General features: G+C 43.6%; 1 protein-coding gene across 3 annotated transcripts in view; it reads left to right on the forward strand.

Annotated features, from left to right (window-relative positions):
- The first annotated feature begins 335 nt into the window (after positions 1–335).
- Positions 336–15415, forward strand: part of PIWIL2 (piwi like RNA-mediated gene silencing 2) — an 83789-nt gene continuing 68709 nt past the window's right edge. For all 3 annotated transcript variants that reach the window (XM_030816948.1, XM_030816950.1, XM_030816949.1), the window contains exons 1-10: positions 336–837; positions 4753–4998; positions 6532–6619; positions 6794–6932; positions 8047–8253; positions 9171–9281; positions 12556–12673; positions 13561–13685; positions 14851–14931; positions 15237–15350. In XM_030816948.1, coding sequence (XP_030672808.1) covers positions 4801–4998; positions 6532–6619; positions 6794–6932; positions 8047–8253; positions 9171–9281; positions 12556–12673; positions 13561–13685; positions 14851–14931; positions 15237–15350 — 1181 coding nt within the window. In that variant the 5' untranslated portion in view covers positions 336–837; positions 4753–4800. The remainder of the gene's footprint in view (positions 838–4752; positions 4999–6531; positions 6620–6793; positions 6933–8046; positions 8254–9170; positions 9282–12555; positions 12674–13560; positions 13686–14850; positions 14932–15236; positions 15351–15415) is intronic.

Below are 15415 nucleotides of genomic sequence, written 5' to 3' on the forward strand. Positions count from 1 at the left end.
GCCTTTGGATGTCTCTATAGCATCCGCCAAAGCCGTCAGAAGCTTGACCTCAACCACCCTGTAAAACCTGGGTGTGGGAGACGGATGCAGTTATTTGACAAAATGGTTGGGAGAGGGGCAGAAATCTTTCTTTGGGTAAAATCATTCTGTAGTTGCTGAAGTAACCACTAATAATTTAATCTGCTTCCTAGAAATCTCTTCTTGGCTCACAGATTTAGGCATCAATAAAAATAGGCAACATTTATCGAGGGTCGTCTTCTCCTTGTGCTAAGTATTTTACATACGTTATGTCATTATGTGTGTACATTTCCATTCAACCCTATGAATGGATGTTTTTAGTTTTTATCTCTGTTTTACGTATAAGGAAAGTGGTGTGCAGAAATCATATGAAGTAGGTGTTTGCGCACTCGAGCTTACCGTTTATTTTTCACCACCTGTATCGCTAATCCTCTTAAATGGCAGGAATGGGGCAAGTCAATTTCAACACGCGAGTCTTACGCTAAATCTGTTTATAGGAGTTGCCCCCAGAAAGGGAGTCAGGATCTCCAAACCGTAACACATTTTAACGCTGAGGTTCACATAACTTCCAGCGCTCCTTCCGCACGAACCTCCCGTGCACAGCGAACCTGCTGGAAAGGACGAGCCTCTCTTGCAGATGGGCCAATGAGATAGCTTGCTCTTGTGAACGACAGGTCAAGTGGCCAATGGGCTCATGCCCGGAGGCCTCGAAGAGCGGAAATTGGCCCTGGAGCATGTGGGTCCTGGGGCGTGGATTGAGCCCCGTCTTCTCCGGCGGCCGCGTGGAGCTGGGCCAGTGGGGCGAGGACTCGCGCCCAGGTGAGGACTGGCCCCGGTTGCGGCAGGCCAGGCAGGCCAAGGTCGCTCGGGGGCGGGCAGGGTGGGCTTTTGCTCAAGCATGTGGGGTGAGCCGCCCTCCCGGGCCTCTCCCCTCCCCCTTCGGGGAGGTGCTGAGGGTTGCGGGTCGGGCGGGGGCGGGAAGTCGTTATTCGAGGCCCGGCGCCACGGCCCCAGAGAAGGTGCTCAGGTGGGGGCGGCAGGGGAGGCCCGCGGGAGGCCCAAGTGGACCTCTTATTTGGCCTGAGAGAGGAGATAGAACCCCTGGCAGGGCTGTGGCTTTGGGGAAAGGTGCTTTTCTCGGGGTGGAAAGGGGATGGGACTCGCCTTCGGGGGCCTTGCTTCTGGTTAGGCCCGAGTCGCGAGGCCGCAGCGCGGAGCACGCACTCAGGGATGCGAGGGAGGCAGGCCCAGACTGTCCTGGGTTCCCTCCCCATTGAACCTTTCGGTCAGCCAAGTATCTGCTACCCGATCCCAGGGGAAAACCCACACTGGGAGAGGGCCCTGTGGGGAGCTACCTGAATCTGTAGAAGTGATGCCGGAGGTTGAGGGAAGCGTGGACAAAGAGGAAGATTCCAGATGTCCCTTAAGGGAGGTTGTCCAGCGCTTCTGAGTATGTAGCTGTTAGCATACTGATTGCTTGGGATTCTTTGGGTGGTGTTGGGGAGGTGTGAGCAGAGTCCTGGCTCACCGAAAAGGGGTGTTAGCAGTTAAATATAGCCTTCAAGAAAGGGAGTCATATCCTGCATTTTAGAGTGTGAAAGAGGATAGTTTAGTTCAATAAATTTTGCAAGTTCTTGAACTGTGTGCACTTATGCTGTGGACTTATGAATTGTGTGTTAATCCTTTCTTGAAATGTATGATTTCTCTGTAGCTAATACTTAAGACAGCTTTTTTATTTTTGTTTGTTTTGAGACGGAATCTTGCTCTGTTGCCCAGGCTGGAGTGCAGTGGCGTGATCTCTGCCCACTGCAACCTCCGCCTCCCAGGTTCAAGCGGTTCTCCTGCCTCTGCTTCCCGAGTAGCTGGGATTACAGGCACATGCCACCATGCCCGGCTAATTTTTGTATTTCTAGTAGAGATGGGGTTTCACCATTTTGGTCAGGCTGGTCTCAAACCCCTGACCTTGTGATGTACCCACCTTGGCCTCCCAAAGTGCTGGGATTACAGGCATGAGCCACCATGCCCAGTCAAGACAGCTTTTTGAAAGTTAAGAAGAGGCTTCTCCCAGCATTTGGGGAGGCTGAGGTGGGAGGATCACTTGAGGTCAGCAGTTTGAGACCAGCCTGGGCAACATGGCAAGATCCCGTCTCTACAAATTTTTTTTTTAAATTAGCTGGGTATGGTGGCAGGTGCCTGAAGTCCTAGCTACTTGGGAGGCTGAGACAAGAGGACTGCTTGAGCACAGGAGATTGAGACTGCAGTGAGCTAAGATGCCACCACTTCCCTGTAGCCTGGATGACAGAACAAGACCCTGTCTCTTAAAAAAAAAATTCTTTTCCTTTAAGAAATATTTTTCAGGAATCAGGGGCAAGTCAGGACAATGAGAGGAGCCCCTTAAAGAGGGAGTCTTGAAATCTCTAGGTTATAAAGTGATTTTTTAATTTTTTTGAGACAGAATCTTGCTCTGTCACCCAGGCTGGAGTGCCACGATCTTGACTCACGGCAACCTCTACCCCCTGGGTTCAAGCCATTCTTGTGCTTCAGACTCCTGAGAAGGGGGGATTACAGGCATGCACCACCACGCCTGACTAATTTTTGTATTTTTAGTAAAGACAGGGTTTCACCACGTTGGCCACACTGGTCTTGAGCTCCTGACCTCAAGTGATGCACCCGCCTCGGCCCCCTAAAGTGCTGTGATTACAGACATGGGCCAGCACGCCCAATCTACAGGTTATGAAGTGATTTTGAAGAGACCTGATGGGCTTTAGATTTGGTAGGGAAGCCAGGGAGAGCCTCACCCCTGGTAACCTGGGAGAGAGAAGGGTGTTAAATGCAACCTGTGAGACTGAGCAAGTATTGTAGGCTCAAAGCAGAAAGACTGTGTACTCTGGAGACTTCTGATGGAGTTTGAAAGAAGAAGAGTTTTTTAGAATTTTTTTTTTTCTATTTTTTAATTCTTTGTAGAGACAGGGTCTCGTTGTGTTCCTAAGGCTGGCCTCAAACTCCTGGCCTCAAGCGGTCCTCCCACCTAGGCCTCCCAGAGTGCTAGGATTACAGGCATGAACCACTGTGTGTGTGTGCTCAGCCTGAAGGAAGAATTTTGTAAAAAAGAATTGGATAGAGATTCGGAGAAGCAACTAAACAGATAAAGGAAAAGAGTTTAGTGCAATCATAGACTGGAAAAATGTTAGGACTGTCATGTAGGAAAGAGAGGCCAAAAACAAAGCAAAAACCCATAAATATTTATTGACAATAATTTTATGATATGGCTATGTTAACTATGAAATTGTTTATAGGCCAGGCGCGTAATCCCAGCACTTTGGGAGGCCCAGGTGGGCTGATCGCCTGAGGTCGGGAGTTTGAGACCAGCCTGACCAACAGAGAGAAACCCGGTCTCTACTAAAAATACAAAATTAGCCGAGCATAGTGCTGCATGCCTGTAATCCCAGCTACTCAGGAGGCTGAGGCAGGAGAATCACTTGAACCCAGGAGGCACAGGTTGCGGTGAGCCAAGATTACGCCATTGCACTCCAGCCTGGGTAACAAGAGTGAAACTCCGTCTCAAAAAAAAAAAAAGGAAAAAAAAGAAATTGTTTATAAACCAAAGTCATCCTCATACATAAAAACTGCCTTAGCCAGGTGCAGTGGCTCACGCCTGTTATCCCAGCATTTTGGGATGCTGAGACAGCAGATCACTTGAGCCCAGGTGTTTGAGACCAGCCTTGGCAACATGGCAAGACCCCATCTCTACAAAAATATACAAATTAGCTGGGTGTTGTGGTGCATGCCTGTAGTCCCCGCTACTCAGGAGACTGAGATGTGAGGGTCACTTGAGCCCAGGAGGTCGAGGCTGCAGTGAGCCATGATCATGCCACTGCACTCCAGCCTGGGCGACAGAGGGAGACCCTCCTAAAAAACTGCTTCCTTATACAACAGCTAGTTAACTTACAGGACTGAATTTTGTGAGAGGCTATTTGGGTAGAAAATATAAGTAAGTTCAAGGAGGACATGGGCCTCTAAGGGAGGGGTTCCCAACCCCCAGGCCACAGACTGGTTGGGGGGCCTGTTAAGAACTGGGCTGCACAGCAGGAGGTGAGAGGTTGGTGAATGAGCAAAGCTTCATCTGTATTGACAGCTGCTCCCCATGGCTTGTAGTATCACCTGAGCTCTGCCTCATGTCGGATCACTGGTGCCATTAGATGCTCATTGTGCAAACCCTCTTGTGAACTTCGCATTCGAGGGATCTAGGTTGCATGCTCCTTATGAGAATCTAATGCCTGATGATCTGTCACTGTCTCCCATCACCCACAGATGAGAACATCTAGTTGCAGGAAAACAAGATCAGGGCTCCCACTGATTCTACATTATGGTGAATTGTATAATTATTATATTTTATTATCTATTATAATGTAATAATAGAAATGAAGTGCACAATAAATGTAGTGCATTTGAGTCACTCTGAAACCATCCCCCCACCCCTGGGTCCATGGAAAAATTATCTTCCAGGAAACCAGTCTCTGGTGCCAAAAAGCTGGGGGACCACTGCTCTAAGGGATTGTTAATGAAGGGTGTTTAGGATATTACAGATCAAATAGAAGCCTTTGAAGTGAATATGTTGTAGAAGGCTAGGTGTGTTACTGGACTGGGTCAAAATACTATTTTAATGCTTTGTGAGTGTGTCTTGAAGGAAAAGGAAAACAATTGGGAACCTTAATCTTTTGAAAATGCTGGCAGGTAATTAACCAGAACAGGATCGACACACGTGTTCTCTACAGCCTTTCCATGGATACTTTCCGACCATCGTTCAGGGGCCAGTCTCCTGTCCACCCATCTCAATGCCAGGCTGTACGGATGCCAGGCTGTTGGCCACAAGCTTCTAAACCTTTGGACCCAGCTCTGGGCAGGGGAGCACCTGCAGGCAGAGGCCGTGTATTTGGAAAGCCAGAGGAACCAAGCACACAGAGGGGGCCAGCACAAAGGGTAAGACCACTTCTGGATGCATAGGAGTGGCATACAGCTTCCCTGTGTGCCATCAGAGGAAGTAATGGATTTCAAAGTGCTTGCAGGGCTGGGCATGGTGGCTCATGCCTGTAATCCCAGCACTTTGGGAGGCTGAGGCAGGTGGATCATCCTAGGTCAGGAGTTCAAGACCAGCCTGGCCAAGATGGTGAAACCCCGTCTCTACTGAAAATACAAAAATTAGCCAGGCATGGTGGCGGGCGCCTGTAATCCCAGCTACTTGGGAAGCTAAAGCAGGATAATTGCTTGAACCGTGGAGGCAGAGGTTGCAGTGAGCTGAGATCTCGCCACTGCACTCCAACCTGGGCGACAGAGCGAGACTCCATCTCAAACAACAACAAAGTGCTTACAAAACTGGGAAGCCCTAAACAGAAACAAGGTTGTCTTTTTTTTTTCTTTAACAAGCAGATACATCTGGGCAAATATTTCAAATCTAGAGTTTCTAGAGGTATGAAAAAGTACCTCATAATGAACGCTAGATGGACTTGGTAAGTACCATAGGTCCTCTAGCTTGCAATCATCCCTCCATCCCTCAATCTGTAATTGTTAGGTCTAAAGGTACAACCTCTTGTTTTCTAAATATTTAGATTTTCACCCTGGTTTTGGCTGTATGATACTAGCAGCAATTTCTACCTCTGAGGTAATAATACTTTTGTTCATTTTGGAAGGCTCATTGCCCAAATCTTAAAGGATCTTCAGTTATTGCTGCTGCTGTGTGAACACTTAACGTGTGTATGTTCTTAAACTTTTAATTATAAAGTAATTTTAAGAATAATGTTTGTCTATAATTAATATGTCAAAGAGAGTTAGCAAATATACGAAGAACCTAATAATGAAGTTATGATTATTTTAAGTAGAGTTTACATTTGTCAAATGTATTGTTTTTGTAGGGAGAAAAGTTTATGAAAGTAATCTTACGTGTTGACTCAAATGAATTGCTTGAGTCTATATGTAGCTTTTATTCATGTCAGATCCAACTGTTATAACAGTAGTAGACATTCAAGACTGCCACAGGAAAACAGTAGCAGGTTACCCAAACCTCTGATACTCATAAATGATCCAGCTTTTTTGAAATTTATTAACCAGTACACTTGTTCTCTCTTGCCTTTAATATGCAGAAAATAGAAAAATGGAAAAGTTAATTCTGTTCTGTTGCATTTTGTTACACTGTTTATCAAATCGAAATGGAAAAATTAACTCTGTTCTGTTGCATTTTTTATACTGTTTATCAAGTCAAAATGGAAAAGTCAATTCTATTCTGTTGCATTTTGTTACACTGTATACATCAAATCATGGGCCATAACTGTAACTGTGCTTTAAAACCTAATATCACGTAGTTACAAGTATTTTTTAAAGTTTATAAAATGTTTCCCTTTATTCTTATAACATGTATAGAATTTGAAGATGATTTTTATTATATACCAAGATTAAGAAAGCCCTTGTTTCTGGGGTTTTAAACTACCTCTTAGAACTTTATTCTCTGACTTTCCACAGGAGTCTGTGGGTTTGGTCTCCATGTTCCGAGGCCTGGGCATTGAAACAGTTTCTAAGACCCCTCTGAAACGGGAAATGCTTCCATCAGGTATGTGGAAAACTAACTCGAGAAATTCAGTGGTATGTAGGATTGGTTTCTTCTAAAATCCAAATGGTTTATTTTCAGAAACATAACTGTGCTTTTTAAAAAAAAAAAAAAAACACTGTACTTTAAAACACGTTTAACTCATAGTCGTTGCTGGGGTTTGGTTCTTTCTTTCAGGTAGAGGCATTTTAGGTCGAGGCTTGTCTGCTAATCTGGTACACAAGGACAGGGAGGAACTCTCTCCCACTTTTTGGGATCCAAAAGTGTTGGCAGCTGGGGACAGCAAGATGGCAGACGCCTCCGTTGGTTGGAGTAGGTGGGTAAAGTTACCCTCTCAGGTAACTATCAAATTCAGATGGAATATCTCTATAAGTTCAGAGAGCAACTCTAAGAAGGGTTATGTCATCTCGTAATCAATGTCTGGTTTTATATTAAAGAATGCGCATTTCCCAAGAGTAGTCAGCAGCTGTTAACACAGCTAGGCATTGGAAAAGGGTAAGAAGTAGTTCTCCACTGGGCTGTTCAGAAATTCATTTGTGCTCTTAAAAAATTACCCTGATCGTGGTGATTTTTTTTTTTTTTTTTTTTTTTTGAGATGGAGTTTTGCTCTGTCGTCTAAGCTGGAGTGCAGTGCCTTGATCTTGGCTCACTGCAACCTCCGCCTCCCAGGTTCAAGCAATTCTCCTGCCTCAGCCTCCCAAGTATCTGGGACTACAGGCATGTGCCACCATACCCAGCTAATTTTTTGTATTTTTAGTACAGACAAGGTTTCACCATGTTAGCCAAGCTGGTCTTGAACTCCTGACCTGAGGCAGTCCACCCACCTCGGCCTCCCAAAGTGCTGGGATTACAGGCATGAGCCCCTGCACGCAGCCATGGTGATTCTTTAATAATGTTGAGTCAAACTTTCTCCTCTATTCTGCTATGGAAGATGGCTTTGACAGTCAATATTAATAGCAGTTGGTGAATGAGTCATGGTGGCATATGTTGTGTTTTTTTTTTTTTGAAATTGGTTCTGTCTCTGTTGCCCAGGCTTTAGTGCAGTGGTGTGATCTCAGCTCACTGCAGCCTCGACCTCCCACGCTGAAGTGATCCTCCCACCTCAGCCACCCGAGTAACTGGGACTACAGTTATGAGCCACCATACCTGGCTAATTTTTGTATTTTTTATAGTTCGGGGTCTCACTGTATTGTTTAGGCTGGTCGTGAACTCTTGGGCTCAAGCAGTCTGCCCACCTCGGCTTCCCAAAGTGCTAGGATTACAGGCGTGAGCCACTGTGCCTGGCCTTGGCATATGTAGCTTGAGAGAATTTGAAACTTGGATCCCTTTTGCTGACTCCTCCAGGAAGAGATTGTGGAGTTGGGGGAATAATCTGGATAGGACATAGCTATTACAAAAAGCCCTAATTTGCCTCTCTCTCCGCATTTCAGGTTGCTTGGAAGAGGGATTTCGGATGCTTCTTTATTACCACTGGGAAGAGCAGCAGGTGGTATTGGCAGAGGAGTGGACAAGCCTCCCTGTGCCTTCAGCACACCTTCCCGGGGTCCCCCGCAGCTGTCATCACCACCGGCTCTGCCCCAGTCTCCCCTGCACTCTCCAGATCGCCCTTTGGTTCTGACTGTGGAACACAAGGAAAAGTAAGTCAGGAGCACTGCCTTATCTACTTAGTAATGATCGTGAAAATTCTGCATTTTGGCTGGTGCGTAGTATTGTAAAATCTATTTTTGTTGGTTCCTCCCTGTGTAATAATACTGCGGGGTGTTTTGTTTTTTGCCAGTGGGAGATTGACAAAGAGATGGGACAATTTTTTTTTTCTTTTTGAGACGGAGTCTCATTCTGTCACCCAGGCTGCAGTGCAGTGGTGCATTCTCGGCTCATTGTGACCTCCACCTTGTGGGTCAAGCAATTCCCCTGCCTCAGCCTCCCAAGTAGTTGGGATTATAGGTGCCCGCCATCACCCCCACCTAATTTTTTTGTATTTTTAGTAGAGATGGGGTCTCACCATCTTGGCCAGGCTGGTCTTGAACTCCTGACCTCGTGATCCACCTGCCTCGGCCTCCCAAGGTGCTGGGATTACAGGTGTGAGCCACCGTGTCCGGCCAAGGTGGGACAATTTCTGAAGTTAAATGTGGTTGACAGTGGACATACAGCATGCAATAAAAGAGTGGACTCACGGCCTTTCATTTCCTTCCCAATTGAGACAATTCTTTGTTATGTTGAAGATAAGGAAATAATTTAGGAAGAATATCGTGACACTTAATCTTTCTCCATAGAACTCATTCTTGTGTTTTTAGTTAATGGGCCTAGTTTATTTGGTAATGTTACTAGGAAAGGTAGAGTGACCTTGCTTATCTAATTAGGGCTTGCTAATGATTTGCCTTCTAGCCTTCAGAGCTTGCTTTTGTAAGTGTTGCCTCTTGATTTGTGTACCTCTAGCAAAATGTGAGAAAATGTTACTTCCCGCAATCTTTTTGTTGTCGGTTGTGTGGGTTGGTTAGTTATTTTGTTTTTTTGTTTTTGATATATACAGTTGCTTTTTGTTTTTATTTTCTAGAGAATTTATTGTGAAGCAAGGATCAAAAGGAACACCTCAGTCTTTGGGCCTGAACCTTGTCAAAATACAATGTCATAATGAAGCAGTTTATCAATATCATGTGACTTTCAGGTATTCACAGCTTTCATTTGTATTGTTCACTTCTTAAAGGGCAGTAAAAAAATAGTTCCCCTGGAATAACTGAATATTGTCCTGGACAGTTCCTGGTGGACATCTTAGTGTGATAATGCCTTTACTCACATCCTCACAGGAAGTTTAAGGTTAATCTTAAACTTTGTGTATGATTTGGCTATATTACCAATCTCGGTTTTAACTTCATAGGGTGTAGATTTATACATGAGGCTAGAAGTTAATGTGAAATTAACGAAGCTTAAGTTCAGGGCCTTTTAAAACTTGCATTAGGTGTCTTCCATGATCTTTTAACTTATTTTGTATGTGTAATTTTGTATTCTTTTTCTTAAAGAACCCTCCCCCCTCCCCCATCAGTGGTGTGAAATCCATGCCCTATGAAACCTGGATCCTTCCCTGCGTGAGCCATCATACCAACATCTGATGTCTCTCTAGTGACAGTCTAGGGTTAAATTTAGGGGTGAGAAAAATGAAAGAAGATAACTTCAGTTTTATATCAATAATTTTAGGATTACTATTTAAAAATAGTTTATATTAGTTTGTGTTCTCTTTTAATATCTTAAAGGAGTCATTAGCTGGAAGTTCTTAGCTGGAATTGTGAAAATGAGTGTTTTGAAATACCTGTGAAGAAAATGAGACGATGAAGTCTCAGGTTTTTTTAATTGAAAAATAATTGTGTATATGTATGAGTACAAGATGATGTTTTGGTATCTGTATACATTGTAGAAAGATTAAGTCAGGCTAATTGACATATGTGTCACCTCACCTACTTACTGTTTTTTTTGTGGTGAAAACATTTAGAATCTCTTTTAGGAATTTTGAAATACACGCTATTGTTAACTATGGTTACCATAGATCACTAAAACTTAACTCTACCTGTCTATCTGAAACTTGGTACCTTTTAACCAACATCTGCTATTTCTCCATACCCCTCAACCCTCAGCCACCTTCCTACTCTCTGTTCACAATGAGTTCAACCTTTTTAGATTCCATATATGAGTGAGATCAGATGGTATTTGTCTTTCTATGCCTATCTTATTTCACTTAGCATAATACTCTCCAGATCCTTTCATACTGTCACAAATGACAGGATGTACTTTTTAAAGGCTATATAGTATTCCATTGTGTATGTATACCACTTTATCCATTCAGTGGACACTTAGATTGATTCCACGTCTTGCTTGTTGTGAATAGTGCTGCAGTGAACATGGGAGTGCACATATGTCTCTTTGACACACTGATTTCAATTCCTTTGGATAAATACCAAGAAGTGGGATTGTTAGATCATATTAGTACTATTTTTAGTTTTTTTAGGAAACTTCCATACTATTTCTTGTCTTTTTTTTTTTTTTTTTTTTTTTTTTTTGAGACAGGGTCTCAATCTGTCACCCAGGCTGGAGTGCAGTGATGCAATCTCAGCTTACTGCAACCTCTGCCTCCTAGGTTCAAGCAATTCTCTTGCCTCAGCCTCCCTAGTTGCTGGGATTATAGGCAAGCGCCCCATGCCTGGCTAATTTTTGTATTTTTTTTAGTAGAGTCAGGGTTTTGCCATGTCGACCAGGCTGGTCTCAAACTCCTGACCTCAATAATCCACCTGCCTCGGCCTCCCAAAGTGCTGAGATTACCGGCATGAGCCACCATGCCTGGCCAGAAACTTCCATACTATTTCTAAAGGTAGCTATACTAGGAAGGCTGAATTTGTGAAGGGCAGCTGCTAGTTGATGACACAAGAGGAAGAAGTGGAGTGAAAGAGAGAAGAAAGGAACAGTTAAGGAGAAAATATTCTGAAGGTATGTTATAAAGACCAAAGGAAGGACTCATTTGAATGAAGGTAATGAGAAGGTGGTTGACTTGGCCACAGGAAAAAAAGCAACTGAATTTGCTTGTTGAGGGTGTTGTGATCTTCTACTAGTTTTGTTACAGTTGTAGGGAAAAAAAAAAAGGAAAGATGAAAAGCACAAAGGAGGGCATAGGCCATGAGAAGCAGCCAGTGACTTGGCCACTCATTTAAAAAGTTTGTAAGAGGAATGAGAAATGGAATAATTATAGAAGGCAACAGGATTGCTGTTAATAGTTTCTATGAGGTAAGAAAGCAGAGCTTAGCACATACAACAGTTAGAGGGAAGTAGCCAGAAAAGGGGGGGAAATTGGATCCCAGGAAGCAGGCTTGTTGTGAAACATACAGCAAAGAGGTGAGCATTAAAGAGAGGGGAGAGGGCTGCATGCAGTGGCTCACGTCTGTAATCTCAGCACTTAGGGAGGCCGAGGAGGGAGAGTTACTTGAGGCTAGGAGTTCAAGACTATCTTAGGTAACAACAACAAAAAATTTTATTTATTTATTTATTTATTTATTTTTTGAGACAGAGTCTCACTCTGTTGCCCAGGCTGGAGTGCAGTGGCACAGTCTCGCCTCAGTGCTACCTCCATCTCCCAGGCTGAAATGATTCTCATGCCTCAGCCTCCCGAGTAGCTGGATTACAACCACATGCCACCACACCCCACTAATTTTTTTTGGATTTTTTGTAGAACAGGGTTTCACCATGATGTCCAGAGTGATCTTGAACTCTTGGCCTCAAGTGATCACCCACCTCGGCCTCCCAAAGTGCTGGGATTACAGGCATAAACCACCGAGCCAGAGCAAAAAAAAAATTTTTTTTAATTAGCCAGGTGTGGTGGTACCCTTATAGTCCCAGTTACTTGGGGCACTGAGGCAGAAGGATCACTTGAGCCCAGGAGTTTGAGACGGCAGTGAGCTATGATCATACCACTGTACTTCAGCCTGGGTGACAGAGCAAGACCCTATCTCAAAAAAAAAAAAAAAAAAAGGGAGGTGGGGAGAACCCTTCCTCTTAAAATGGATTGACAAATGTTAAAGAAACAAAGGGAGAGTCACTTGAACCTGGGAGGTGGAGATTGCAGTGAGCCGAGATTGCGCCACTGCACTCCAGCCTGGGCGGCAGAGTGAGACTCTGTCTCAAAAACAAATATGTATATGTGAAAGAATATACACTGACATGCTAAGGCAGGTGTCCTTTGGTGGTAGAATTTGGTGGTTTTTATTTTTTTTTTAACCTATGGTTTCTGATGTTTCAGCTGTGAGCAGGTCTCCTTGAGTCAGTTCTAGTCAGATAGATAATTTTTAATATGGCCGCTAGATGGAGCAGTAGTTGCTGGGTAACTAGCACCTGTTGCGCAGCTGTAATAAAGATTGCTGTTTGAGTCAAGTTGAAGGAAAATCCTCTTCATTATTTTCCAGCCCCAGTGTGGAGTGCAAAAGCATGAGGTTCAGCATGTTGAAGGACCATCAAGCTGTCACCGGCAACGTCACTGCGTTTGATGGATCTATTCTCTATCTCCCTGTTAAGCTTCAACAAGTGAGACCAAACAGGAAATGGACTTTCAGATGAACCCTAAGAGTGCTCTGGTGTTTTTTGTTTGGTTTTGCTTTTAAGAGATTGGGTCTTGCTATGTTGCCCAGACTGGTCTCGAATTTCCAAAGCCCTGGGACTATAAGCGTGAGCCACTTCACCTGGCCCAGGACTGGTGTTTTGAGGGGTAGGAAACCATAGAATTCCTGTGCGTTTGAGTTGTACTTTTCTGTTCATAGAGGGGAAGACAGATTTCTGCAGGACATAATGGCTCATTTCAGGTTTGAATTCCTCAAGAAGCACCTTCTCACATGAAAGGAATGGTTGGAAGTCTGTGACCTCAGTGATAAAGAGTAACTTAAAATTGCAAATGTAGGCCGGGTGTGGTGGCTCATGCCTGTAATCCTAGTACTTTGGGAGGCCGAGTCAGGTGGATCACGAGGTCAGGAGATCAAGACCATCCTGGCTAACACGGTGAAACCCCATCTCAACTAAAAATAAAAAAAATTAGCCGGGCATGGTGGCAGGCGCCTGTAGTCCCAGCTACTCAGGAGGCTGAGGCAGGAGAATGGCGTCAACCCAGGAGGCGGAGCTTGCAGTGAGCTGAGATCACACCACTGCACTCCAGCCTGGGTGACAGAGCGAGACTCTGTCTCAAAAAAAAAAAAAATTGCAAATGTAAACTTGGTTGGAAATCTCTTACCAAATCATTTTTCTGAATCATAGTCGTCATGCTGTGCTTTTGCCAGTGTGGGCAACAAAGTGAGGGGAAGAGTAGAAAAATGTTTTAAGATACTTTACTGTTCTTAAGATCACAGTTGAATTAGATTAGGACTTGGTCATTAGTTCTTAGTTTTGTCATTTTGTTTTACCTGTGTGTATTTATTTGTTAGGTTCTTGAATTAAAAAGTCAAAGGAAAACAGACAGTGCTGAAATCAGCATTAAGATTCAGATGACAAAAATCTTGGAGCCCTGCTCTGACCTGTGCATTCCCTTCTACAATGTTGTTTTCCGTCGGTAAGAAAACAGCTGAAGTTCTATTGTCCTTTAACTTCAGTCTTGTATTTACAGTAATGTTCTTCAAGATACTTGGATGGAAATACGTGACAGTATATTCTAGATGGGTTTGGAAGCATTTAATGAATAAATGGATGGTATCGAGGCTAACTTACTCAAAAATTATCTCACAAGCGGTAGACCGGATTTGAATATATGAAATTAGGTTTGGAGGTAGCTGGATAGGGGAATGGGTTCCTCCAGGTGTGTTCAGGAACTTTGAAAGCGGCTATTTATAGTGCATATTTGATGGTGATGGTAACAAGGGGGCTACTTAAAGAGGTGGTGTGTAAAAATATTTGCTGGAAGGATTTTTTTTCAGGGTCTTGAATTTTTGGATTACAGACAGCTCATAATTGTTTAACTTCTTTTGAAACATCCTAATTTTCATACAGCTGCTATTCTTTTATTTAATGAAACACAGAACCTAATTTCTTTTCTTTTTTTTTTTTTTGAGACAGAGTCTCGCTCTATCGCCAGGCTGTAGTGCAGTGGCGCAATCTCAGCTCACTGCAACCTCAGACTCCCTGGTTCAAGCAATTTTCCTGCCGCAGTCTCCTGAGTAGCTGAGATTACAGGCATGTGCCGCCACGCCTGGCTAATTTTTGTATTTTTAATAGAGATGATGTTTCATCTTGTTGGCCAGGATGGTCTCAATCTCCTGACCTTGTGATCTGCCTACCTCAGCCTCCCAAAGTGCTGGGATTAGAGGCGTAAGCCACCGTGCCCGGCCCATAGAACCTAATTTCTACCTAGTAAGTCGAACTGCCAGGAATAAACGTAACTCCCTTTGCCACGCTGTTATTCACACACTTAGCAATGGGCTCTCGCATTCTTTGTAGTTAATGGTGAAAAGTAATGTAATCAAACCTGGGAAATCAACTCAGTGTTTGGTCAGCTAGTAGTGGAAAAGACTACTGTCGTTTTGCTTTGCTTTTTCAGTCAAATGCTTTGGCAGTTTTTGGTTTTCTTTTAACAAGATTGTTCTCAATATAAAAGCTGTCTTCTGCAAAGAGCACAAACATTTCTAACCATTCAGACTTCCAAAGGCAAATGTAGCTAAGAATAATGGAACATAATTTTTTTACTCTTCTATTAGAAAACTCATACTTGCTTTTTATTTCAGGGTAATGAAACTTTTAGATATGAAGCTTGTGGGGAGAAACTTTTATGACCCTACAAGTGCTATGGTACTACAGCAACACAGGTTGGTACTTTTTTCCCTTTCCTCACTTTTGAATGTTCTGGAAAGAAATTTTCCATTACAACCATTGTATTTAGTAGTATAATCTCAGCAGTAGTTTATGGTAGTGAATACAGTTTATCAATTAAATCTCTTCCTTAGTTTGGTTTTTCAGTAAGTTTGCAATAATGTCAATTAACTTAGTTTCCTGAGGCTTTCTCATTACTACTGGGGAAGGGCAGTATCACCTCAAAGTATTGTTCACATGAGGGCATGGAAGTATATGTGTTCTTTGAAAATCCTACAATTAAGACCACCTCTCTCTCCAGATTGCAGATCTGGCCGGGCTATGCAGCTAGCATCCGAAGGACAGATGGAGGGCTCTTCCTGCTAGCTGATGTCTCCCATAAGGTCATTCGGAATGACTCTGTGCTGGATGTCATGTGAGTGAATGGTGGGGTCTATCTTCAACATGCTGATGATTTTTTGAAAAGTTCAGTAACACCTG

Source organism: Nomascus leucogenys, chromosome 8 (assembly GCF_006542625.1).
Source record: "Nomascus leucogenys isolate Asia chromosome 8, Asia_NLE_v1, whole genome shotgun sequence".
Taxonomy (NCBI): domain Eukaryota; kingdom Metazoa; phylum Chordata; class Mammalia; order Primates; family Hylobatidae; genus Nomascus; species Nomascus leucogenys.